We start from the raw sequence: 24,706 nt of genomic DNA on the forward strand, positions 1-24,706 counted from the left end.
TTAGAACTTAAGTTTACGTTTAACCTGTAAATCTGGATCAGTTTTGAACTCTAAAGAAGTCTAAAGTAGGAAACTTAACCCATGATTTATGATCCATGCCGACCCTTAAACTGTTCATTTAGGATCTAAGACTAAATTAAACATGTATCTGATTTTTTAAATGATTATTATTTTTTTTATCTGAACCTGTAAATCATGTTTTAAGTCAAAATACAACTAATGATTAGGATCTAAAGCTAAACCGAGTGACTGGTGAATTTAGATTAAAGTGTAGACTGAAATCTGGATTATGACGTCTGAATGAATCCTTACATTACCACAAAGCTTGATTTTGTTGTTGTTGTTTTTTTTTTTTACTTTAAAAAAGAAGAAAATCTCGTCCACCCGAGACTCACCTTTCGCGTTGCAGGGAAACAGGACCAGAAAAATGATCACGAAGAACCACATGCTCGGTTCAGACGTCGTACAAATAAAACTTATAGAAAGAATAGTAAAAGGCTTTGATAGAACTCACAGAGCACAGACACAGGATGTGACCAGTGGAGGCTTTGTGCATTTATCAGCTGATTGACAGAGAGATAAACTAAAAATAAAAAAAACACCTGAACTTTAATACACACACACACACACTTATCCAAATAACACTCCCTTCCTTCATTCTTGTGCTGTTTCTTTATTTCCCACGAGATTGTATGATACTGTACATTGGTATGAAGGTACAGTAAAAAGTAAAAAGGAAATCTAGGTAGATTCCATATGCAGTGCTTTGCATGAAATCTACCAGATTTTAAAAAAGTTAAAGTAGCTTTCACAGAAAAGAAAGTGGCTTAATTTACACATTAATGCTATTGTGAGTGAATATTAAGAACCAGGATATGTTTAATAAGTCACTCAATTCAGAGTTTTATTTGATTTAACAAATGCAGTTTCCATGGCAACAAAACAGTGTAGAAATAGCACTCGACTAGGTCTTCAGATTGTTCATTTGGGTCTGTTTGGATAAAAACAGCATAAAGATGGCTGTCAGTTTGTAAGTAAATGTAAAGAACTGGTACAGTGTGTGTTTACAGTACTGTATATTAGCCTACTTAATGTTATGCACAGTGTCAGTGTTTTTTAATGCTATAAAACAGATATACAGTAAATAGAAAATGAATACACACCCTTTTAAAATGTTTACAGTTTTGTTGCGTCTGGTTCGGTAGACTTCATGGATTTAAATGGGATTTGTTTTCCCTTATCCAAATGACATAACTGAAATTTCCTCATTTTTTAAGAATACACCCCAAGGTTGTATACTTAAAGTTGTATACTCACAACCTTGTGTATACATACAAGATTGGCACACCTGGATTTGGAGATCTTCCTGCTTGGAGAACTCTACAAGCTGGGAGAGGTTGGTTGGTTTTCGGTGATGGACAGCAACTTTCAAGTCATTCCATAAATGTTTAATTGGATTTAGGTCAGGGCATTGACTAGACCACTCCAGAACATCCACCTTGTTCCTATGTAACAAGCCACTTCGTGGTAGGTTTGGCCTTATGCTTGGGTCATTGTCTTATTGAAATCTGAATTTTTCTGACCCATTTTCAGACACAATTTCTTCTCCAGAATCTTCCTGTACTTGACTCCATCCATTCTCCCCTCATTCTTGACAAGTTCCCAAGTCCCTGCAGATGAGGAACATCCCCACAACATTATGCTTCCACCACCATGGTTCACAGTCAGAATAGGCTGGTTTTGGAAATGGGCCTTGATCACCAAGATCTAAAATATTATCTAATTGATGCCTATAAACCAGTGGAAAGACTTCTATCTATCTGTCTATCTATCTATCTATCTATCTATCTATATATATATATATATATATATATATATATATATATATATATATATATATATATATATATATATATATATATATCAAAGTTGTTGCCATTGTCCAGAATGTAATTAAAACTGCAAAAGTCAATATCTGATGTATGCAACAGCATCTAGATAAGTCAGAGACATTATGCTGTGGATTGGAAGTAAAAGTGCAACTCTTTGGCCACAGTCACCAAAGTTATGTTTGGAGAAGAAAGGAGGCAGAATCTGATGAAAAGAACACCTTGTAAGTTGTCAAGCAAGAGGCTGGAGCTATTATGCTTTGAGGTTGTGTGGCAGCCAATGGCATGGGAAACATTGCACAGGTAGATGAAAGAATGAATTCCGGTAAATATCAACAATTTCTGGACGCAAATATGCCACAGTCGGTCAAGAAACTGAAGCTGAAAAGAGATTGGCTTCTACAACAGGCCAATGATCCAAAACATACCTAAAATCCACCATTAACTATTTCAAAAAGCTGAAGCTTATGGAAAGGCCCTCTGAGTCCAATAACTTAACCATTATTGGAAATATGTAGGTAGATCTTAAAAATGAAGTGCTTGCAAGATAGACCAAGAACATCTCAGAGCTAGAAGCTTTCAACAACGTAGAGTAGGTGAAAATTCCTAAAACAAGAACAGAAGTGTGCTGTGATATCTGCCAAAGGGGGTATTACTAAGTACTGACTTATTAGGGTGTCCAAACTTTTGCACATGCCACAATTACTTTCTTTTCAAAAATATAAACTAACTGTGCACTAATGTTTGCAGACTTTTTAAAGAGTTTGTTTCAGGTTGTATAAATCTAATATTATATACGCACACACACACAGAGGAGGGATTCAAACCCCCAACCCTGAAGGTGCAAGGTAAATGTGCTAACCATTAGACCACCATATATGTATGCACATCATCTGTGCACAGAGCTTGCATGTTCTCCCCAGGGGTTTCCTCCGGGAACTCCACTTTCCTCCCCTAGTCCAAAGACATGCATTTCCAAATTTTCCGTGGTGTGTGAATATGTTTGCGATTGTGCCCTGCGATGGGTTGGCACCCCATCCAGGGTGTCCCACCCCTTATAGCCAGAGATCATATGCTCCAGGCTCCCCCATGACGCTGTGTAGGATAAGGGGTACAGAAAACAGATGGATGGAAAGCAGAGGAGGTATACCAATTCCATCCTGACTGGATCAGCTCAACCTGGAACAATATGTAGTCCGCCTCATCTCAGCAGCCGCGAGACTACATTGCCGCCCTGTTGAGTAAGCCACCTGGGAGTAAGCACCTGGGAGTAAGCCGTCGAGTAAGGCTGGATCATCCTCCCACAAGGAGCCTGGATCAATCTCAACCAACAGATCTGGCACTGGCTGTACCCAGCGGTACCTCCATATGCCTGGTGCTGCCTCATCAGTCTCCGGTGCCCTGTGGAGCTCCCCAGACAATCAGCGATACCATCCATGACTGCAGCATCTACAGACCCCAGAATGGCGTTTGCGGTTTGATGATGCTGGACGACGACTGAACTGACTGGCTGTCATCGGACCTGCCTGTGTGATGCTGATTATACAACCAAAACAGAGGAGGTACTTTCAATTACATACTATATATATACAAACACACACATAAACTAAAAATTTGAGTAATCCAGTCTGCATTTTGTCTATTTGAAGAATAATGAGATAATGAGAATAAACCCCAAATATAGGATCCGATATTTCGACAGATTAGTAATGATTGCTTATTAAGGCAAATGTCATCATTAAAGTTTTATATTCCATGTTTTTTTTTTCTTTACATATTAATCTCTCCTTATTATTACATGATTTATCTCATTTAATTGAACTATAATCGGTTCTAAAAGTACACAATGTTCTAAGTTGGCTCTTTACATGTTTGCGACCTTATTAACTTCACCATAGAGATTCTCGCGTAGCTTTACGCGGAGTGGATTCACAAAGCCATACTACGCCAGTTTCCCAGCGTACGCCGCTGAACAGAGCCGGACGCTGCGTAAGAAAACTGGCGCTAGCAGCCGAGCGGCGACCGTCAAGGCGAAGAAAATGAAAATGGCTTCAAGAAATTGGGTGTTAAAAACGACACAAACGGGACTTGTTACAAACTTCTAATGCACGATTTTAGGTAAAAAGCTGTCTAATCTCTTCTATAATGTTTACACCTGATGGATGAGGTTTAGAATTTAATTTCAGAATTATATATATTTTTTGCATCGATCGGATTTAAGGAGTTGCCCGGTATTGAAAGCTAACTGACGTTACAGTGCTAGCTTTATATTGAGCTAACAGTTACAATATTATGCATGTGGCATGAAAACAGACGCTATTTGTTTTTATGTGTTTAAAGTTTTGTTCATTTTGCGAATGTCTCCAGTTACTATTTTTTGCTTTCTGTCTTGACTAGCTAGGCTTTATTTTTCCCCTATCCGTATTCCGACAAACTCCACCTTCTGAGCCAGGATTGGTTAGTAATATCCGGCGCGCTGTATTTTAATTGGATAGTCTTCTTATGAATGGAGATACCATCCAATCCCGTCGTAGGAGGCGGGTTTTGTGGAAAACGGATGGAATAAAAAAAAATTATGCTAGTTTGAACTTTGCTAGTTTAACAAATCCGTGGGCCACATATGAATGCAAAAGTGAGTTTGGATAATATTAACATTCAGCTTTAAAAATTAATTATTAAAAATTTCAGCGTTTGTTGGATTGACATCTCTACTTTTATTTGAAATGTTGCTTATATTTATTTAATTCTAGAAAACTGTAGCTGTTTTGCTAGGTGCTTAGCTGCTAAGGCTGAGTCGAGCATCTTGCAGAGAGTTGGATTTGTCTTATTGTTTTTAAAACATAAAAAAATGCACATGTTTAAAAAATAAATAAATAAGCAGGTCAAATTGCTGTAAAATATTAAAAATGGAGGCAAAATCCACCGTTGTTGTTTTGTCTTGCTAACCGGCTCTCTGTCTAAACTAGCCTCCTAGCTAAACCTGTTATATAAGTTACCTGATTAAATAGATAATTAGATTATAATTTGATCAATATTTGTTAATATCGCCAGATAAACAAACTGCATTTGATAATTAATCGTAAATAAGCAATCTGTTCGATATTTAGCTAGCATCTAGAACTTTTCCCTCATTCCTACACATGTTGTACATGTCTGTACATGTTTATTAGATTTTATTGTTGCAAGTTTATTATTATTTGTATTTATTGTTTTTTTATGTTTAATTTTGTTTATTTAATGAATAAACAAAGTTATTAAAGTGGAAGACATCTGGTTCAGGAGCTGCTTTATCTTTTATTGAGGAATTACTGCTTTAAAAATGATCTAACTAACTAAATAACCGTAGCAAATTAGATAAAAACAAACAAACATATATATTAAGAAATAATTAATAAAATGAATTCTGCAAAGATGTATACGGATAATTATTTTACATTACGGAGATCAGAAATGTTTTCTTTAGCAAACCAACGCTCATATTTGCATATTAGGATGATTTGAACAATATCTTGTCCTATTTCGCGTTGACTTTACTCGTTTTAAAATCGAGTTTTAGTGCCGTTACCTCACTAGACGACATGGTAACACAACATGTTGTAATTTTAGTTTCTAGGGTAACGAGAATACTGATTTTAACAAATCTGTTTGAATTCAGAAGCCGGTCTGTGCAAAAAAACAACAAAAAAAAAACACCACACACGTCTCCAAATGTGAGGGTGCCATTACTTTAATCTTTCGTCAAAACGAAGTGACTTTGGCACGTAGACCTTATCACGTGATGTTAAAACGCAACAAACCAAAGAACTTTGTATTTTTTTCCTGCATGTTTTTTTTTTTTAGCATGAAGGGTGTGATAAAGGTAGGGTATGGTAGCGTAAACCCTTTGACAGCACGACAAACTTTTCATCTTAAGGATGTTCAGATGTTGGGATTGTGATGTGAAAAAATCGTTTTTGTCTTCTGACGAACATATTCTTTAAAGTGCACCTATTATGGTTTTTCAAATATTACCTTTCATGTAGTGTGTTCTATACGTAGCTGTTTGTGAACGTAAAAACGTCTGAAAGTTTAAAAAATCAAAGCGCACGACAAACTGAGTTATCGAAAAGAAGGAAGCGATTCTGAACAGCTGAAATGAGTCGTTAGTGATTCCAGACTTTACTTCCTGTACTAACCTACCTAGGTTTGTAACAAAAAGCCCCACCTCTGCTCTTCATCGGCTGCTCGTTGACATCGGTAAACCAATCACAACAGACTGGGACATCTGACCAATCAGAGCAGAGTATTTTTTTTAATCAAAAATCTAAAAGGTGTGCATCATACTTGACATCTACAGGAACACTTTCCAGTGTGACTGTTTTGTGACTGTAAGTCATTCTCTTCAAATGCTATTTAGCTTTAAACTATGGTATATTTTGTGTATATGTCCATACGGTATAAAAACATCACAACGTTTAGATATGATTTGACAGTTTATTTAATTAAATATCAAAAATCTAAAAGGTGTGCGTTATAGCTGACACCTAGATGAACACTTTACGGTTGGTTTTATCATCCCCTTCAAATGCTATTGAAGTTAGAAACATGTATAACAATGTCATATGTAACTTTAGAGACGGTCCCTTAATTTGCGCATAGTAACTACTATGTTACTATGCGCAAATTAAGGGACAGTCTCTAAAGTTCCATACGACATACGCCCCAGAGTAACATGTTACAATAGTATCGGCAATCCATTGCTCTTCCTGTGAGACCCGGATGTGAAGATTGGAATTTTAAGACCTGAATTTGTGACGTTGAAAAATAATGTGTTGAAATATTACCTGATGAATAATGAAGATGGTATTTTAACAACTGAATATTTTGGAACCATACTTTAGGAAGGTGAATATGTGTGCATTGAATTTTGAATGCTGGAATTTTTTCAATCAAAATATACAAGCCCAATGAATTGAAGAGGAAACAAAGTCAAGCATTGTTATTGCTGTTTTTTTTTTTTTTTTTTTTTACCCTTCAATTTGTGTCATACTGCTGGGCAGTGAAATTCCAGTATTGTCATTGCGATATGTTTTTATTCAATTTATGTAATTCAGCAGGCCATTTTGCCCTGAGGATGTTTGGCACTATTAAATGTCCATATATATATATATATATATATATATATATATATATATATATATATTAGTGCATAGTGTAAGTGTATAATACGTCATTTAGGACACAACTTCAGTATTTATTCTCCGAGGCGTGTTTTCGGAACAGAAGTAACGTCATGAGTAAACGCATCCCGTGTCACACGCAGACCGTCTAATTAATAACGCGATTCATTGACAACAATTTTCATAATCGGTTATTATCGATTTTATCGACTAGTTGTTGCAGCTCTATTCATAAGACCCAGAAATCAGCTCGTGCAGAAACCAGGCTTGCATAAAGGATATATATATATGTATATATGTATATATGTGTGTGTGTGTGTGTGTGTGTGTGTGTGTGTGTGTGTGTGTGTGTGTTTTATATACGTTTCTCCATCACCGCTAGCACATTTGTAGCTGTCGTGTGAGATCGGCGTTGCCTCACGTCATCCTCCTATTGGTGGATTTCAGACGAGCGTCGTAGCAGCGCTCACAAATTTCTTGTGCTGACGGCAGGTCTTTGAGCCGTTAATCCAAGCACATCGTACATCATATCCTGTAGATTATCATGTGCTTTCTGAGACGCCAATCTGCAAACACGATCGTCATCTTCTGCTGTAGAAGTACGACTGTCGACGACTGTCTACGATACTGCGATCATTTCAGGAAACTTCTGCCGTTGCGCTGACAAAGCCTCTGTCCTGAGCAAGCACAAAATGAATATTTTCTCATCGAGAAGGCTCTGATCGTGATTTCTGGTTTACCACGTCTTTATTCTCGCCGTATTTTTACGCTTTGGTCAGAGAGACGCGAGCAGATCGCTGTCCTTTTTAAAACTCCAGAGTCCTTCCAGGGTGGTATCACAGCACTGTTGAAGTCTGCATTCTGATTGGTCGGAAGGTCTTGATGAGTTTTCTAGATCGGCTGTGCTGACTGTAGCTCGGCGGACGCTCCATGGGAAACGGATTTATCGCTGATACGGTGACGTTTTCTGTAAGGAGACGTTTTATTTAACATTTATGGGAAGGCGTCTCCGGTGTCAGAGGTAACGCTGTAGCTTTAAGTTTCCCGACGTCTTCAGGACCGAGGAGTTTACACTTTGTTGCGCATGTTTCTCAGTTGAGAACAGGAACTAAGTTGTTTCTCGGATTTTTCCACAACATTAAATGTAACTATAAATGGATAAAGAGCACGGCATGTCATTCTTCAATGAATAAAAAAAACTTTAATAATTATTGAGAACCTTCGGTATAAGAGGAATAAAGCACTTCAGAATGTGCTGTTATAGGAAGATAATCGACTCCAGGTTCAAACCATTCACGTCGATTGTTTTGCTTAAGCAGCTTGTTAGTTATGATTAAATAACTAGTTATTAGTTAGTTATGAATCTTTTTTTTTTTTTTTAAAGATTTAAGCTTGAGCTTATCGCGGAGAGGAAGAAAGTCTGATTCGTCTTCTGTGAATATGAATCGAGCCTGATTATAACCTCTTAAGCCTTTAGAACCTTGGAATGTAAATGGTTTTTTCCCCTTTCTTGATAGAACAAACCAAACGAAAATTCCCTCCAGGTTTATGTTAATAAAAGGTAAATTAGCTTCATATCGTGTGTAAATTGTTAGTCATAGATCAGCTCACGTTTCCTCACCAACGTCTGAGGGCAGTGACCCGATTGGTCGGGAGATTTAAAAACGTCCCTCTGAGCTTTTTCTTTTCCCGCCGTGACCAAAAAAGCTTTTCGTAGGATTATATGTAGGACGGGGGAAAAAAGAGCGTTTGTGTGAAAGAGGTTTAAGTCTACCACGCACATCCATAAAACAAATTAAAAAGCCGCTCTATTTTCTCTTGCAGATGCTCGTAAACCGTCTCCTGGCTCTAAACCCGAGGAATGAGCGACGCAGTTTCACCGGCTCACCAGGAGGGGGCGACGAGGACGGGACCCTCGACTGGGCCGCGTCTCAAGTCCAGTAGCTAGGATCGTATCCTGATGGCGAAGCAAAAAGATGCTGCTTTGAAACTCGGGAAATCCTGCGTTTTGAACCGGATGGTTATTTTCCGTGGACGTACTCGTACGGCCGATTAAAGACGGTCGACGTTGAAGGTTTTCTCTTCGTACTGCATATCTTCCTCTCCTTCGTCCCTCCTCCTCCGCCCTCCCCCCTTGCCCCCTGTTGTGCTTGACGTTTTGGTGGCTGTGTGGTTTGTATGGCAGCGGCGTAACCGTGGAGAGGCCGGGGTATCACAAGCTTATGGATTTTGATAAGAGAGGTGGCGGTGGAGGTGGAGGGAAAGGGGACACGGAGGAAGGGAAGAAGATGTCTAAGACCGGAGGGAGCAGGTCCGGTCACACCGGTCGCACTTCGGCGCCCAACTCGGGCGTGCTCATGGTCGGACCAAACTTCCGCGTGGGGAAGAAGATCGGCTGCGGGAATTTCGGCGAACTTCGGCTCGGGAAGAATCTCTACACCAACGAATACGTAGCCATAAAACTGGTAAGAACCGTGTGCTACAGCTTTTTTGGTACGGGTGCACAGCCATCAATACCCTTTTATATCCCCCCCGGTGAGAACGAGAACTTGTTTTGTTTTCTCGGTACTCAACGATACTGAAACGACTTAGTGATCGACTTTAATCAAGTCAGGGAACTTTTTATTTAATTCTGTAAAGGTTTTTCGGTTTAAACAGTGGCCCTGAAATGCGCAAACGTTAGCGAATTGGTTTTGAAAGATGACCTACATCAGTTTGCTTGGATCGGGTAGCTAGGATTTCAGCGTGGAATTTTGGACCGGTACCAGTATCGCTTAACGATGCATCGCGAATTTCCCGAATATTTAGACGAGTTACTTAATCCTAAAATTAGCTGAACTTGTACTAGAGACTTGTGCTAGAGATTAGGGCTGGGCGATGTGGCGATATAACTTCAACATCATGATTCAATTATGTCCCTGTATTTTGTCCAAATACGTTACATTTTGAAAGTTTATTCATGTAAACTTATATACAGGTGCATCTGGAAAAAGGTGCAGCTATCCACTAATAGCTGGTGTGAGGTGGGCGTTCTGGTGCACTATGGCTGCCATCGCATCATCCAGGTGGATGCTACACACCAGTGTGAAGCGCTTTGAGTGTCTAGTAAAGCACTATAAAAATGTAACTTTAAAAAAAAAAAATTAGAATATCGTGGAAAAGTCTTTCCCGTAATTTAATTCAAAAAGTGGAACTTTAATATATTCTAGATTCATTACACATAAAGTGAAAAATTTCGAGCCTTTTTTTGTTTTAATCTCGATTACGGCTCACACCTCACGGAAATCAAGCATCCAGTATCTCTAAATATTAGAATAAAGAATTTCTAATACTGAAACGTCGACCTTGTGAAAAGTATGATCATTTATGCACTGATACTCGGTCGTAGCTTTAATCCTTTTGCATGAATTACTGCGTCAATGCGGCGTGGCATGGAGGCGATCAGCCTGTGGCACCTCTGAGGTGTTCTGGAAGCCCAGGTTGCTTTGATAGCGGTCTTCAGCTCGTCTGTATTGTCGGGTCTGGGGTCTCTCATAGATTCTCTATGGGGTTCGGGTCAGGCGAGTCGGCTGGGCGAGTCAAGCACAGTAATACCACGGTCAGCAAACCAGTTACTAGAAGTTTTGGCGCTGTGGGAGGTGCCGAGTCCTGCTGGAAAAGGAAATCAGCATCTCCATGAAGCTCGTCAGCAGATGGAAGCATCAGGTAGACGCTGCATCGACTCTCGACTTGAGAAAACACAGTGGACCGACACCAGATGACATGGCAACCCAAATCATCACTGACTGTGGAAACTTCACACTGGACTTCAAGCAACTCGGATTCTGTTCCTCTCCACTCGTCCTCCAGACTCCAAATCAAATGCAACATTTACTTTCATTTACCAACAAACATCACCGCGAAAGACCGCACAGTTGCAATTTCGCCAGTTCAACTAGTTTTCCGTAAAGAAAGCACAGAAAACTCTGCAAGCCACATCACAATAATAAAAAAAAAAAAGCAGCAAAATCAAGCGTGAACATTCTTTTAAAAAGAAAAAACTGTGAAATCCTGTACAGACTGCACATACAGACTGACTGGGTGCATTTGTTGTTAGAATTTTGTTCTTGTAGTTTAAATCTTTGAAAAATAAATAGTAAAATGTTAACGTTAATGTGAAAACGATTAAGGTTGATTTGTTGTTGAAATTTTTTTTTTTTCTTTCTTCAGATTTCTTTTTATTTTCCCTTTTTTTTTCAGCGTTAAAATGTCATTTTTGTAGCCGTTGAACAAACCCGCCATCAAACTCGGTTCTTGTTTTATTTATTTATTTATTTATTTATTTATTTATTTATTTATTTATTTCCATTTTTGCCGTCAGCTTGTTAGCCAAACTATACGCCGTGAAACGTATCGCGTATCGCAGAAACGTCCTCGAGAACCGAGATGTGGCGTTTTCGTCACGTCTGCTCTCATCCCTGACTATAGCTATAACTTCAAATAGTGAATAAAGAAGGAAAGATGTTTTCCGTAATGTCACGTACGTATAAAGTGTGCTCTAAACTGGAGCTACGTTTACTTTTTTTTTTTTTTTTTTTTTAATTCATTCTCTTTCTTTCGACGCTGCTGCTAAGACGAGTTGAAAACCGTATCTATCGGTTTATTTCTGTTTAAAGTAATCGGCCCGTGCCGACACGCGTTACTCGTGTTCATTCTGTTATTCACACGCATCAGAGACATAAGGGATGATATAAAGCTGCTTATATTAACGTCCATTCCTACACATTCTGCAGTGGAGACGTCGACACGTTTAACGCTCTTTTCCCCCGAACAGGAGCCGATTAAATCCCGAGCGCCGCAGCTCCATCTGGAGTACCGGTTCTACAAACAGCTCGGTACCTCGGGTGAGTCCGTGTTCATTTCCCTCAACACAGTCCCCTGGAGTTAACACCTGTTTATGAAGCGTTTCCTGCACTGCCTCTGTCTCTCTCAGCTCAGGCTGACCTCAGCAGGATTAAACAGCCGAATACCTCCCTTCTAATACCGCAAAATCATCATCATCATCATCATCATCATGATCAGAGGAAGAAGAAGAATGGCCAAACCAACGCTCGTTATTGAGCCGCTTCCGTTTTTATATTTTCTCTCGTGCAACCGTTCTTTCTTTCTGTCTTTCTTTTCTGTTCATGCTTTTTATCTTTCTTTCTTTCTTACTTTCTCTCTCATTTCATTCCTGCTTTTCTTTCTAGCCCTCGTTTCTTCCATTCGTTCTTTATTTCTGCAATTCTTTCTCTCTTTTTTTGCTTTCTTGTTTCTGTCTTTCTTTCTTTCTTGCTTTATTTCTTTCATTCTAGATTTTTCTTTCTTTTTTTTTGTTCTTGCATTTCCAGCTTTTTTTTCTTTCTTGCTTTTTCTTCCATTCTTTATTTCCTCCATTGTAGCTTTCTTTCTCTCTTACTTTTTTTTTTGCCTTCTTGTGTTCAGTCTTTCTACCTTTCTTTTTGTTCTTGCCTGCTTACTAGCTTTCTTTTCTTCCGTTCTTTCTTTCTTTGTTTTCCTCTTGCGTGTGTAGCTTTTTTTCTTGCTTGCTTTTTCTTCCATTCTTTCTCTTCCATTCTTTCTTTCTTTCTTTCTTTTTTTCGCTTTCGTTCTTTTTTTGTTCTTGCATTTCTAGCTTTTTTTTTCGTGCTTGCTTTTTCTTTGATTCTTTTTCTCTTTCATTCCAGCTTTCTTTCTTCTTTGTTTGCTTTCTTGCTTCTTGTTCTCAGGCGATCTTTATTGATTTCTTCCTCTTTAAAAAATTTTTCTTTCTTATTTCCAACAAAGCTGTTTTCTTGTTTCTAGTGTCCTTGATTTCTGGTTTTCTCCTGCTGTCGTTTTTTTTAAACATTAACTGAGTAATAGAACAAGAACAGATGATGATGATGATGATGATGAGGGTAATCAAAATACAATCTGCCGGACTGTGTGTATAGGATGTGGGTCTCTCTCTCTCTCTCTCTCTCTCTCTCTCTCTCTCTCTCTCTCTCTCTCTCTCTCTCTCTGTGTTTCTGTGGAATGGTGTGTGTTGATGTAGAATAGAGATTTGGGGCAGTTTCACGCTATAAACACACTCTCCACATCCTCCTCCTCTGAGCGCGGTGTTAATCAGCGCACGCTCCTCGTGTGTTCGTCCTACGCGATAAGACCGGAGACAGATTACAGCTCACGTCTGGACGACGCCGACGGAAACGTGTGGGGTTTCCGATCAGACAGAACCGAAAAAACACGACGCTGTGTTTCTGTACGCCAGGCGTGTAGGAATAACACCGAAATAATCTTCAGAATGTTGCACACATGTTCTGATTAAAGTGGGTCATTACCATCGGTAGTCAAAATATAACTTTATAATATAAAGTTATATTTAAATATAAATTTATATAGCTATAAATACATAATATAGTTGAGCCCCTCCCCCTTTCTGATCTAATGCTGAGTCCAATGTTTGCTTGTTTTTATACATTGTAACCAAATTTTGTGTTGTTAATTTGTGTGTGTTTGTGTGTGTGTGTTCCCAGAGGGTGTTCCTCAGGTGTACTACTTCGGTCCTTGTGGGAAATATAACGCCATGGTGCTGGAGCTTCTGGGGCCGAGTCTAGAGGATCTGTTCGACCTGTGTGACCGAACCTTCTCTCTCAAAACTGTGCTCATGATCGCCATACAGCTGGTGAGCCTGCAACATCACACACACACACACACACACGCGCGCATGCACATCTGTCACCCGTGACATCATCTGCAGTGCATCGAAATAGTGATCAACACGACCGTTCATTACCATGTAGCATGAACAGTAAATATTCCAGATGTTTGACAGCGCTGCCGCTTGCAGTTACGTAAATGTTTAGCGAGCATCCGTTGTGTTCGGAATGTTTCTACAAGATAACACGGATGGAGTACGTTCACACCCGCAGCCTGATCTACAGAGACGTGAAGCCGGAGAACTTCCTGGTGGGCCGGCCGGGCAGCAAACGGCAGCACACCATCCACATCATCGACTTCGGCCTGGCCAAAGAGTACATCGACCCCGAGACCAAAAAACACATCCCGTACCGGGAACACAAGAGCCTGACGGGCACGGCGCGCTACATGAGCATCAACACTCACCTGGGCAAAGGTACGGAGAAACGAAATATACAGGACGGGTATTGTTTGCTGCTTTAAACTGACTTGTTTTGCAATCTCAAGAGCATCACACACACACGCACACACACACACACTCACTCACACACTCTCACTCACACATTCACTCACTCACTCACACACACTCACTCACACACACTCACTCACTCACTCACTCTCACACACTCACACTCTCACTCAAATTCACTCACTCACACACACTCATTCACTCACACACACTCACACACTCACTCACTCATTCGTATACGTCGTGGTGTTCTCTCCCGCAGAACAGAGCAGGCGGGATGACTTGGAGGCGCTCGGTCACATGTTCATGTATTTCCTGCGAGGCAGTCTGCCCTGGCAAGGCCTGAAGGTACAGTGATGACTCGAAATGAATGAATACACACACACAAGGCACCGTTTCATGCAGCCACATGACATTTAGAGCCTGTCATTTAACATTTTTCTTCTCGACGTATCTCCAAGTTAAACGGCATATTTGTGGGCGGGACTTTGGTGTTATCCTTCAGAATTTGTTTGCTTTGTGTAGAGTGGCGTGTCTTCGCTGATTGGTTATTATCATTTTTAGCTCACAGAAATCCAAGGTCGTCCGAGTGTTGTCTTTTGAAAAGGGGCTTAGTACAGATGACGTGATCGCGATCCAAATATAAACAACATAATGTTATAAAGGTGTAATGTGTTTTTCTTTCTAAACAGCGGGGAATTTTTCCTGACCAATGGTGTTTGTTTTTTGTTTTTTCCCCCCTAAGTGATCCCGTTGATTAAGTCACTGTGTCGTATCTCGGTTAGAGTAACCACCAGCTGCATCAACACCGTCGACTGACCTCGTTTAAAAAATAATAATAATAAAGTGAAAGTTTGGTTGTTTTTGTGGGTTTTTTTGTCATTTTTTTATATTTTGCTTGTAGCTTGTTTTTTTAGTAAAGTTCTCAGAAGCGAGTATAAAAACAATGTGACATTTGGTGGCACTGTTAATGAGAATCTGATTATCTCTCTCTCTCTCTCTCTTTCACTTTCCTCTTGTCTCACGGTCTTATCTTCAACTTTGCAATCTTTTAGGCCGACACGCTGAAAGAGCGCTATCAGAAAATAGGAGACACCAAAAGAGCGACTCCCATCGAAGTGCTCTGTGAGAGCTTCCCAGGTCAGTTCCATCGACCAGAGATGATAGAGTGACTAACGATGGTGGAAATGTTCCTTCAGGACCAGTCTAGTAACACTTAGCGCAGGATGCCTGTCTATCTTTCTTCTTTTGTTTTCTTACAGAGCAAATCCAGTGACCCCCTGTAATGCAGGTAGATGCTAGAGGTCGATAGTTGATTTTACCGATAACCTATTAATCACCCGATTAATTAGTTTTAAAAAAAAAATACTGAATGAAATGATAATGATTATGATAAGTCTTTATTGAGCACACATACACTGCATACCCGAGCATGTCAGGAAGTTGGGGTCAGAGCACAGGGTCAGCCATGATACAGCGCCCCTGGAGCAGAGAGGGTTAAGGGCCTTGCTCAAGGGCCCAACAGTGGCAGACTGGCAGTGCTGGGGCTTGAACCCCCGACCTTAAGATCAGTAACCCACCACGCCACCACTGCTGAACTAAATAAACCGTACTGACTGTACCGTGAAAATGTACTGTACGTTTTTAAAAATGAAATAAATATATATTAACTGTTAATAAATATTAAAGTAAATTAAACATGTGCATCCAAACTGAACCAAAAAGTAACGCTCTAAATAACAAATAAAAATAGAGACGTCCAAAATTATTAAAAAAAACGAAACACTTCACATAACACAATAAAATTTGTCAGCGATTAGTTTTTATTTCGCCTCTAGAGGCCGCTCTCGTACAATATAACGTCTGTCCTGAAGATGTCGGAAAACTTCTTAGCTTTACAGCTTAACCCCTGATTGTAACAAAAGCTCTGACACTGGAGACTCCTTCCATAAAAGTCTCCTCGTAAAAAGAAAAAAAATCCCACCGTATCAACTATTACACAGGTTTTTATAATCTGTTTGCGTCCTCCATACACGTCCCTGTGAACGAGCTGTTGCTATGGAAACGACAGCATTCGTAACACGAGTGTTGAATTTTCCTTGCGTACGATACAATCGTGTTGTTAAGCGTTATCGCGGACGCTGTGGATGAAAATACCCAGATGCTTATTCTCGAACACACAGTTATTGGTTTTTGAGTAATAAAGTCACTGTGTCGTGCAGAAGAGATGGCCACGTACCTGCGCTACGTCAGGAGACTGGACTTCTTCGAGAAACCGGATTATGACTACTTGCGCAAACTCTTCACGGACCTCTTTGACAGGAACGGCTACGTCTTCGACTACGAGTACGACTGGGTCGGCAAGACTCTGGTACGGCCCGAAGGAGAACTTTTTATGATGTCACAGTTTGCTAACGTATATTCACTTGGGCTTTTTACCGTATATTCTGGATCGAGACACTTTTTTTTTTTTTTTGCCGAAAAATACGGTAATGCCGTCTTTGAAATTGTAAAACGTGATGTTCGGGTGCTTATTTATCTGTGGAAGCCCGTTTCTGCCACCGGGGGGGGGGGGGGGGGTAAAAAAGGTCATTGCGACTTTAAATCTCAATAATAATAGTAATAATAATAATCATAATAATAAACGTTTTATTTTTATATAGCACCTTTAAATCTTGTTTGTTTTTTTTGTGATGGTTGTTCAGCCGACTCCAATAGGACCCATTCCCACTGACGCACCGATCCAGTCCGGCAGCAGAGATAAAGCACAGCAGCAGACCAAAAACCAGGTGAACACACACACACACACACTCCTCACTACTGTACGCACTAAAATAAGTGTCGGTTAAGATTACTGTCAGCGTCACCTGTAAGAGTGTATATATAATATATAATAAGGATAAAGTATCATTTTGTTACACATCTAACCGTGTCCGTGTTTATTTATTTTGGCCCGTCTTTACAAAGGGTGCCAATAATTCTAGAGCTGACTATTCTTCCAAATATCTTTTTTTTTTTTTTTTTTTTTCTTCTTAAAAACATTTGTTTATTTTAGGGCAGATTATACACTCTCTTGTATTCACACAGGTGTTCTGAAATATTTTAACGTGAAAGCTGACGGTAGGATCGGTAAGGGCGACCAATCAAAACGAAGATAGCAACTAAGCAAAAAAAAAAATCGTGACGGTCCGGCTACGTAAAATTCCTGGCTTGGAAAATTCTGTATGAGTGAGTTATAACACATAACCGTTACCGATTAGTGCGTGGCTGTAGATTAGACATCGGTGTAACCCTCCTGTTATGTTACGGGTCAGTTTGACCCGTTTCCACATTCGGTTCCACGGGTGGTTTTATTCGTACACAATAGGAAGGTTAAATGTTTGGGGTTATGTCGGGTTTCGTAGCGGTGCATCACGAAGAAATTCTCACTTTTGACGTTTGCTCACGTTTCTGTCCATGCAAGAGGGGGGATGAAAGGGCAAGGAAAACATAATGTTTAATCAGGCCAGAGAAGGTCGCTGCTAGGTGGAAGTCACCCAGATGTTTTTCCCCCTCAGTGTTGCATGACGCACATCTGGGGGGGAAAAACGTTATGTTTTCTGCACATTAACGCCAGCGAGAAATGCGCTGTACGTAGTGGCGTGATCATGTGATCGGTTCTTCTATCCGGATGTGAGCGGGAGGAATTACAATGGGTTTAACTGTACGTTATTTTTAAAAAGAGATTATCTTGAATATATTTTTTTTTCTTGTGTTGATGTTCACAGCTACAAATAGCTATAAATAAGTCAGTGGATTGAACAGTAAATGTATTTTTCACTACGTTCATAGACAGTTGATTACATACGCATACACTTAGGGTTGTGTTTTTTCTTTCTTATCAGCACTGTCGGCTCCTCTGTGGCAGTTTGCTCGTTCATAAACTAATACTGTGATCGTTTCAATTTTAATTATTTTCTAAGTGGATATTTTGTGGGGGTTTTCTTTCATGTTTTTCCCAACCCCGTGTTACACAAGATCAACCAAGCGGGGAGCGTGAAGGCTAGCATGTGCTTCCTCCGAGACGCCAGCGTGAATCCAACCTTTCACATGTTTTCGATCTGCGTATCGCACTCGGAGGAAATCGTAAGACGCCTTCGATTGGCTGGTGTCGCTCTGATTGACAGGAGAGAGAGAGAGAGAGAGAGTGTATCGGTGCGTTCGTGTATGTCGGATAGATCGTAGTTACGACTTGAACGCCACCACAAAGTCGTATTTACGAGCTGGGTGGAAACTCTGGGTTTTCTTCAAGCTCTTTAAAAGTTTCCGAGTCGGTTAGTTTTTTTTGTGAATTTTGTTTTCCGACCATGTTCCACTCCTCGATCATCCTTTTTGTTTTGATTGGTCACCTGACTAAACTAGCCAAGATCGTTTCCAAGTCATTTACAGGAAATGAGAGTGCGAGAGAGAGAGAGAGATATTCACGCTATGTTTTCATGTGTATGAACTTTACACAGAGTGTTTGAGCAGGTCCCCACACGCCTCTCTGCACGTCGGGCTCTTTCTCTTTTTCTCCTCTTCCTCTTTTCTCTGTCCTCTGTTAGCCAGAGCGCTCTGCTTCTGCATGGGAAATGTTCCTCTTTCTGCGTTTTTAAATTTATTTTTATTTTGTTTTGTTTTGTTTCCTTTTACACCCTCGCATCGCCGATCACATAACACCCGCCCTCCGCCCCTTCCCCCTTCCCCCAGTCTCCTGAACCAAAAGGAAGTGAATCCCAGCCGACTCCTGTGACCAACAGGGAGCTCCTGGGCTCGCATCTCACCGCTGATAGGCTGGGGGGCTCTGTGCAGGTACTGGGAAGGGTGTGGGGGGGTGTGTGTGTGTACATGTGTGTGAGTGAGTGCGCTGCTTTGCTTAGCATCTTTGTCAATCTCACACGCTTTCTCTCTGTACGTCGCTGTTCCTCTGCGGCTCTTACAAAATATGTTTCCGTCTAAAAGAATGTGTTTCAAAACATTTCAATATTTGTGCTCATGCACTCGTACGGAATTCTCTGATGAGGTCACGGCGGCGATCTGGACGCGGTTCATGATTGATCGTAGCGAAAAAGATGAGGAACTCCAGCGTCTTATAACAGACAAGTGATCAAAAAACATCCTAAACATAAATACTCACACTCACTCACACATATATATACACAAACACACACACACACCAGTTTCTACAATAGACAAGTGACTTGTGAAAGGACTCTAATCCTACCCCTTCACCGAGACTACATATTATGCTGCTGTTGCTTGTGTCCTTCACACACTCACTCACTCACTCACTCTCTCTCTCTCTCTCTCTCTCTCTCTCTCTCTCTCACACACACACACACACATCCTCGCTCTCACTCACACACACACTCACTCACCCTCTCTCTCACACACTCTCTCTCTCTCACACACACACACACACACACTCTCACTCACTCTCTCTCTCACACTCACTCACTCTTTCTCTCACACACACACTCACTCTCTCTCTCTCTCTCACACACAACTCACTCATTCAATCTCTCTCACACACACTCCCTCACACAAACACACACCCTCATTCTCTCTCACACACACTCACGCTATCTCTCTCTGTCTCTCACACACACACAGAAAAAAACAGTACTGTTATAGTTTTAACTGTAAAAGTATTTTAAAAAATAAATATTCTGAGAGCGTGTTTGCTTTACTTGCAGTACCCACACCTAGACTGGAGTAGAAATAAAATGCATCTGCTACTATCACACACACACACACACACACACACACACACACACACACACACACTCCTTCTTCTTTCTGCTTCCTCTTTTCTGTGTGTGTGTGTGGTGGGGTTTTTTTTTTTCCTTCTGTGTTTCCTCCTTCCTCTCCCTCGCTTCTCTCTAAGGATCAGTTTTTACTTTTAGTGATCTGGTGACCTCGCCGTGACCCGGCGCTCGCACCAGCAAAAAAAAAAACAAAAGAACACGGGGTTAATCCTTAATTTATTGAACTCATTAATGAATCCCTGTTTGAATGGTCAGGTTGTAACGTATACAGGTTTCACACAGGTCGCTGTTTCATCCACATTCCCAGATTCCTAGTATTTCAGAGCAGAGTTGTACACTAAAGCCCTGTTCGGATTGGATTAGTTCATCTAGACAGACTGTAATATGTTTTTGTTTATTTTTGTGAAACACATCCGGACGGCAGTAACACGGCCGCATGAGTGAGGAGAGAGAGTCTAGCAGGTTGTATTTTCTGAAAACATTGATCTTTGCGTCATGCGGTCGGTCACGTGATCACGCTCCGTTCAGAACATGGCGTCCAAGGGGGTGGAAGAAGCGCCAGAGTAGAGGCGAGGCGAGGCGGTGGAGCTTATTTCATTTTGGGTCGAACCAAAATTCCAGGAACAATCGGAAAACACAATTCATAATCTCAGCGTATCAGAAAGCAGGAAGTGTTTAATGTCCGGGTGAGGGGCGCTTATACACACGCGTATCTGGAGTAAAGCGCTGAGTGAGGACGAGTGAAAAACTGCCAGCCTGTAGTTCGCTCAGAGGAGGACGAAGAAAAACACTTACAGATATGATTTAATATTGATCTTCAGAAAAGAAATGAGAGAGAGAGAGAGAGGAAGAAGGAAAGAAAGCAAAGGGTCGTGGAAAGAGAAAGAAAGAAATAAAGAGGAGGAAAGAGAAAAGAAAAGAAGGAGAGGGAGAGAAAGAGAGAGTGAGACAAAGAGGGAGGAAGAAAGAAAAAGAGAGGAGGAGAGAGAAAGGGAGGAAGGAAGAGAGGAGGAACAAAAGAAATAAAGAGAGGAGGAGGAAAGACAGAAAAAGGAGACAGGGAGAGAAATGGAGGAAGGAATGAAGAAAAGGAAAGGGAGGTGGAAAGAGGAAAAAGAGAAATAAAGAGAGGAAGAAGGAAAGAAAAGAAAGGAGGAAAGAGAAAGGGAGCAAGAAAAGTGAGAGGATGGGAGCAAGAGATGAGGAAGGAAAGAAAAAGAGAGTAGAGAGAGAGACAGGAAGGAAGAGAGGAGAGAGAGACCGGAAGGAAGAAAGAGAGATAGATCGAGCGAAAGAAAGGAAGAGAGTAAGGAAGAGGAAAACTCTGACATGGCTGATCCAGATGTAAATAAAGTGATAGACTTGCAGCAGTAAAACAGGAAGTGACCGCGTGTGAATTTAATCCAGTCTGAATAGGGCTTTTTAACGTCGCTGTTTAACCCTGCAGTCACACTATCGCTTTTATTATTTATTATTTATTATCTATTATTTATAGTCTCTTATGGACATGTGGAAGTAAGTACCTGTACATTAGATATATCCTGTGAAGCTAGCGAGTTAAACACAAGATAAATAATCAGTATGAAAAAGAGTTTATTTGGCAAGCTAACTGTGCTAGCTACGTACACTCCGCAGAGGCACCAGCGATCTCTGCTACTTCCTTCTTTACTTAAGCTTTATTTTTCTTCTTAACGTCTCCACACACAGGTTAAGTCAGACAGGATAAAAACCAGCCCAGCATTAGACGTTTTCCTTCCGTCGTCGCGTGTCAGACAGTAAACATGGAGTAACTGAAGTAACAGCAGACCGCAACCACCGTACGATTGGTACGAGGACGAGGTCATATGAGGCGGTCCGAGTTGGAATTGTTTTGAGTGTAGGGTCGGACAAGACGGACATTTTCGTGATTAAGATCGTTACCGGTGCTGCAGGACAAACTCTATACCGCTGTACACCAGCAGGAGGCGCCGAAGTGCAGTGTCAGAATCTGGCCCAAAGTAGTGGAAAATAAGTGACTGGCAGGTTAAAGCCGGTTATACGGAATGAATGGGAGGGTCCGTGTAATATGGTGTTGTGTGGTAATAATAAATGTGTCTCAGAGCTCTATACAGAAGTGCACACGCGTCTAAAGGCTTATACTGTTTTTACTTTTAAATGCTCAGGTCATGAGTTCTACCAACGGCGAAGTGAACACGGACGATCCCACAGCGGGTCATTCGAACGCCCCCATCACTGCTCCTGCTGAGGTCGAGGTCACCGACGATACAAAGTAAGCACTTTGTCTGTCGTTTCAGCAGAATTTGTATCTGATTAAAAAAGAACTTGCAGGAAAACCCAGATATTCATAGATGTGATTTAATGTTGATATTTAGAAAAGAAAGAGAGGAAGGAACGGGAGGTGGAAATGGAAAGAAAGGTCTAAATAAATAGAGGAGGAGAGAAAGAAAAGTAAGACGAGAAAAAAGGAAGGAACGAAGAAAGAAAGGGAAAAAAAGAGGTGGAAGGAAGGGGAGAGAGAGGAGGAAAAGATGAGGAAAGAAAATAGTGGAGGTAAGAAAGAAAGAGAAGGAATGAGAGGCAGGAAGAGTAAAAGAGAGTAGGAAAGAATGAAGGAAAAGGAGGAGAGAGGGAGGAAGGAAGAAAAGAGCAGGGGAGAGAGGAAGGAAAAAAAGTTAGGAAGAAGGAAAGAGAGAGGAAGGGGGGAAAGAGGTGGAAAGAGAAATAAAGAAAAAGGGGATGGGGGAAAAAAGAAAGGAGGAGCGAGAGAGAAAGGGAGGAAGAAAGGGCAGAAAGAGAGAAGGAGGAGTAAAGAAAAAAGAAAGGAGAAGCGAGAGAGACAGAAGGGGAGGATGGAAGAAAAGAAGAAGAGAATGAAAGTGGCAGAAAGAGGAGGAGAGAAAGGGAGGGAGGAAACGAAGAGAGGAAGAAATAATAAAAGGAGAAGCGAGAGAAACAGACAGGGAGGAAGAAAGAAAAGAAAGGAGAAGAGAGAAAAAGGGAGGAAGGATGGGAGAAGGAAAGGCGGAAGAAAGAAAGGGAAGGAAATGGGCAGAAAGAGAAAGGAGAAGCGAGAGATGGAAAGGGAGGAGGATGGAAAGGAAAAAGAGAGGAGGGGAGAGAGAAAGGGAGGAAAGAAAGAAAGAAATATATGAATAAGTGGATGAATGTTTTGGTCCTTGAGGAAAAGAAGTTTACGTTTATTGTGGCGTAATGATTTTATTTCATTCTAATAATTCAAAATAAATAAATCATGACATTTAGTTTTACATTCTTCATCATCACCACCATCTTCATCATCTCCTTCATCGTACACATTTCTTTCCTCTTCCTCGGTCACGCTGAGGATATACCGAGGTAGAGACGAATTTAAACAGAATGTTCCGGAGTGTTTTCTTCCTCTTACACCATAGCAAACTGATTTATTAAGGAGTCACGCCTTGTGCTTCTTATCCGTTTATAGTTGCATTTAAACAGTCGCTCCCTCACAAGCTTCCCGTCATCTCTCTCTCTCTCTCTCTCTCTCTCTCTCTCTCTCTCTCTCCCTCTCTCTCTCTCTGTGTGTGAAGTTAATAAGAATAAGACCGAAAGTGTAAAGCGTAAACTCGTCCATCCCGAAGATGTCAGAAAACCTGAAGATGTTCCATCTCCACCGTAGACGTCACCGTACTGACCATCTCGCACCATGTTTTATTTATTTATTTTTTACACTCATTTCTGTTTTTTTTTTTTTAACGTGGAGCATGCGCCGTACACGTCCCTGTGAACGAGCTGTTGCCATAGAAACGATAAGGTGCTAATATAAAGGTGCGATCTGTCAGAGCTGCTGTTCTGGAACGTTAATCGACACCTTCTGACTTCTTTCAGGTGCTGCTGCTTTTTTAAGCGGAGGAAGAGGAAAGGCCTGCAGCGGCACAAGTGAAGAGTGGAAGGGTGGAGAGAGAGACAGAGAGAGAGAGAGGACTGGAGTGTGGAGCGCTCCTTTATCGTGTGTGTGTGTGTGTGTGTGTGTGTGTGTGTGTGTGTGTGTGTGTGTGTGTGTGTGTGTGAGTGAGAGAGTGATATGAACGTGAACGCAGATGGACAGTTTAATCCTGTATTTTAGATCACATTATCAGAGGACTTAAAGCAAATGTTTAAACGATGAGTGTGTTTAATTTTATGGGATCAAAGTAAGAAACTGAGGGGAGGAGACTACAGACTGTGATGCTCCGAGTCAGGAAACGTCCGGAAACGTCCGGGAACGCAAACCGGAATCGCTCTGCTTCTGTAAATTGTCTGGGTTTTTTTGTTTTGTTTTGTTTTGTTTTTAATGTAATTTAAAATGAAGATGTTTTGGAGCTCTGCTTATCCCTGAGTCGAACCTTTTTATTCATGTTGTAGTGTTTTGTTTTGTTTTTTTTTGTTTTTTCTTCTTTTTAGTTTTTTTTAAATTCTCTTTTGTGTCCTATTTTATTTTTCCTGTCAGCATGGATGATGTAGCACAGTGGCTGGACTCATGTACTGTGGAAGACTGAGAGAAAGACACGCCGTTCGTCTCAATACTGTTTTTAATACACACACACACACACACCGGCTTTATAACCCACTTCCCCTGACCGTGTTTTGATTTCTCAACAGGAAGAACACCGTAGCTGAGTTTCTTAGAAAGGTGTTACACCTTTTTTAAAAAATAAAATAATAATAATAATATATATTATAAATAAA

General features: G+C 40.7%; 1 protein-coding gene across 4 annotated transcripts; it reads left to right on the forward strand.

Annotated features, from left to right (window-relative positions):
* Positions 1 to 3,864: 3,864 nt before the first annotated feature.
* Positions 3,865 to 24,349, forward strand: LOC108278103 (casein kinase I). Of its 4 annotated transcripts, XM_017491259.3 has the most exons (12): positions 3,865 to 4,007; positions 8,873 to 9,513; positions 11,862 to 11,931; positions 13,585 to 13,733; positions 13,949 to 14,183; positions 14,479 to 14,564; positions 15,272 to 15,356; positions 16,439 to 16,587; positions 16,922 to 17,005; positions 18,945 to 19,046; positions 22,165 to 22,271; positions 23,867 to 24,349. In XM_017491259.3, exons 2-12 carry the CDS (start codon positions 9,271 to 9,273, stop codon positions 23,919 to 23,921), a joined length of 1,365 nt encoding a protein of 454 aa, XP_017346748.1. In that variant the 5' UTR covers positions 3,865 to 4,007; positions 8,873 to 9,270; the 3' UTR covers positions 23,922 to 24,349. The 4 variants fall into 4 exon arrangements, with proteins under 4 accessions (XP_017346748.1, XP_017346746.1, XP_017346747.1 ...); XM_017491257.3 differs by lacking the exon at positions 18,945 to 19,046; XM_017491258.3 differs by lacking the exon at positions 18,945 to 19,046 and having other exon boundaries at positions 16,442 to 16,587.
* The last annotated feature ends 357 nt before the right edge of the window (positions 24,350 to 24,706 follow it).

This window comes from Ictalurus punctatus, chromosome 17 (assembly GCF_001660625.3).
Source record: "Ictalurus punctatus breed USDA103 chromosome 17, Coco_2.0, whole genome shotgun sequence".
Lineage (NCBI taxonomy): Eukaryota > Metazoa > Chordata > Actinopteri > Siluriformes > Ictaluridae > Ictalurus > Ictalurus punctatus.

Bases quoted from the DNA above. Each gene is read 5' to 3' on its own strand.
- LOC108278103 (XM_017491259.3), top strand. From the start codon at position 9,271: ATGGATTTTGATAAGAGAGGTGGCGGTGGAGGTGGAGGGAAAGGGGAC. The intron at 16,588-16,921 runs GTACGGCCCGAA...ATGGTTGTTCAG, and splicing joins ACTGGGTCGGCAAGACTCTG to CCGACTCCAATAGGACCCAT. The intron at 17,006-18,944 runs GTGAACACACAC...CCCTTCCCCCAG, and splicing joins AGCAGCAGACCAAAAACCAG to TCTCCTGAACCAAAAGGAAG.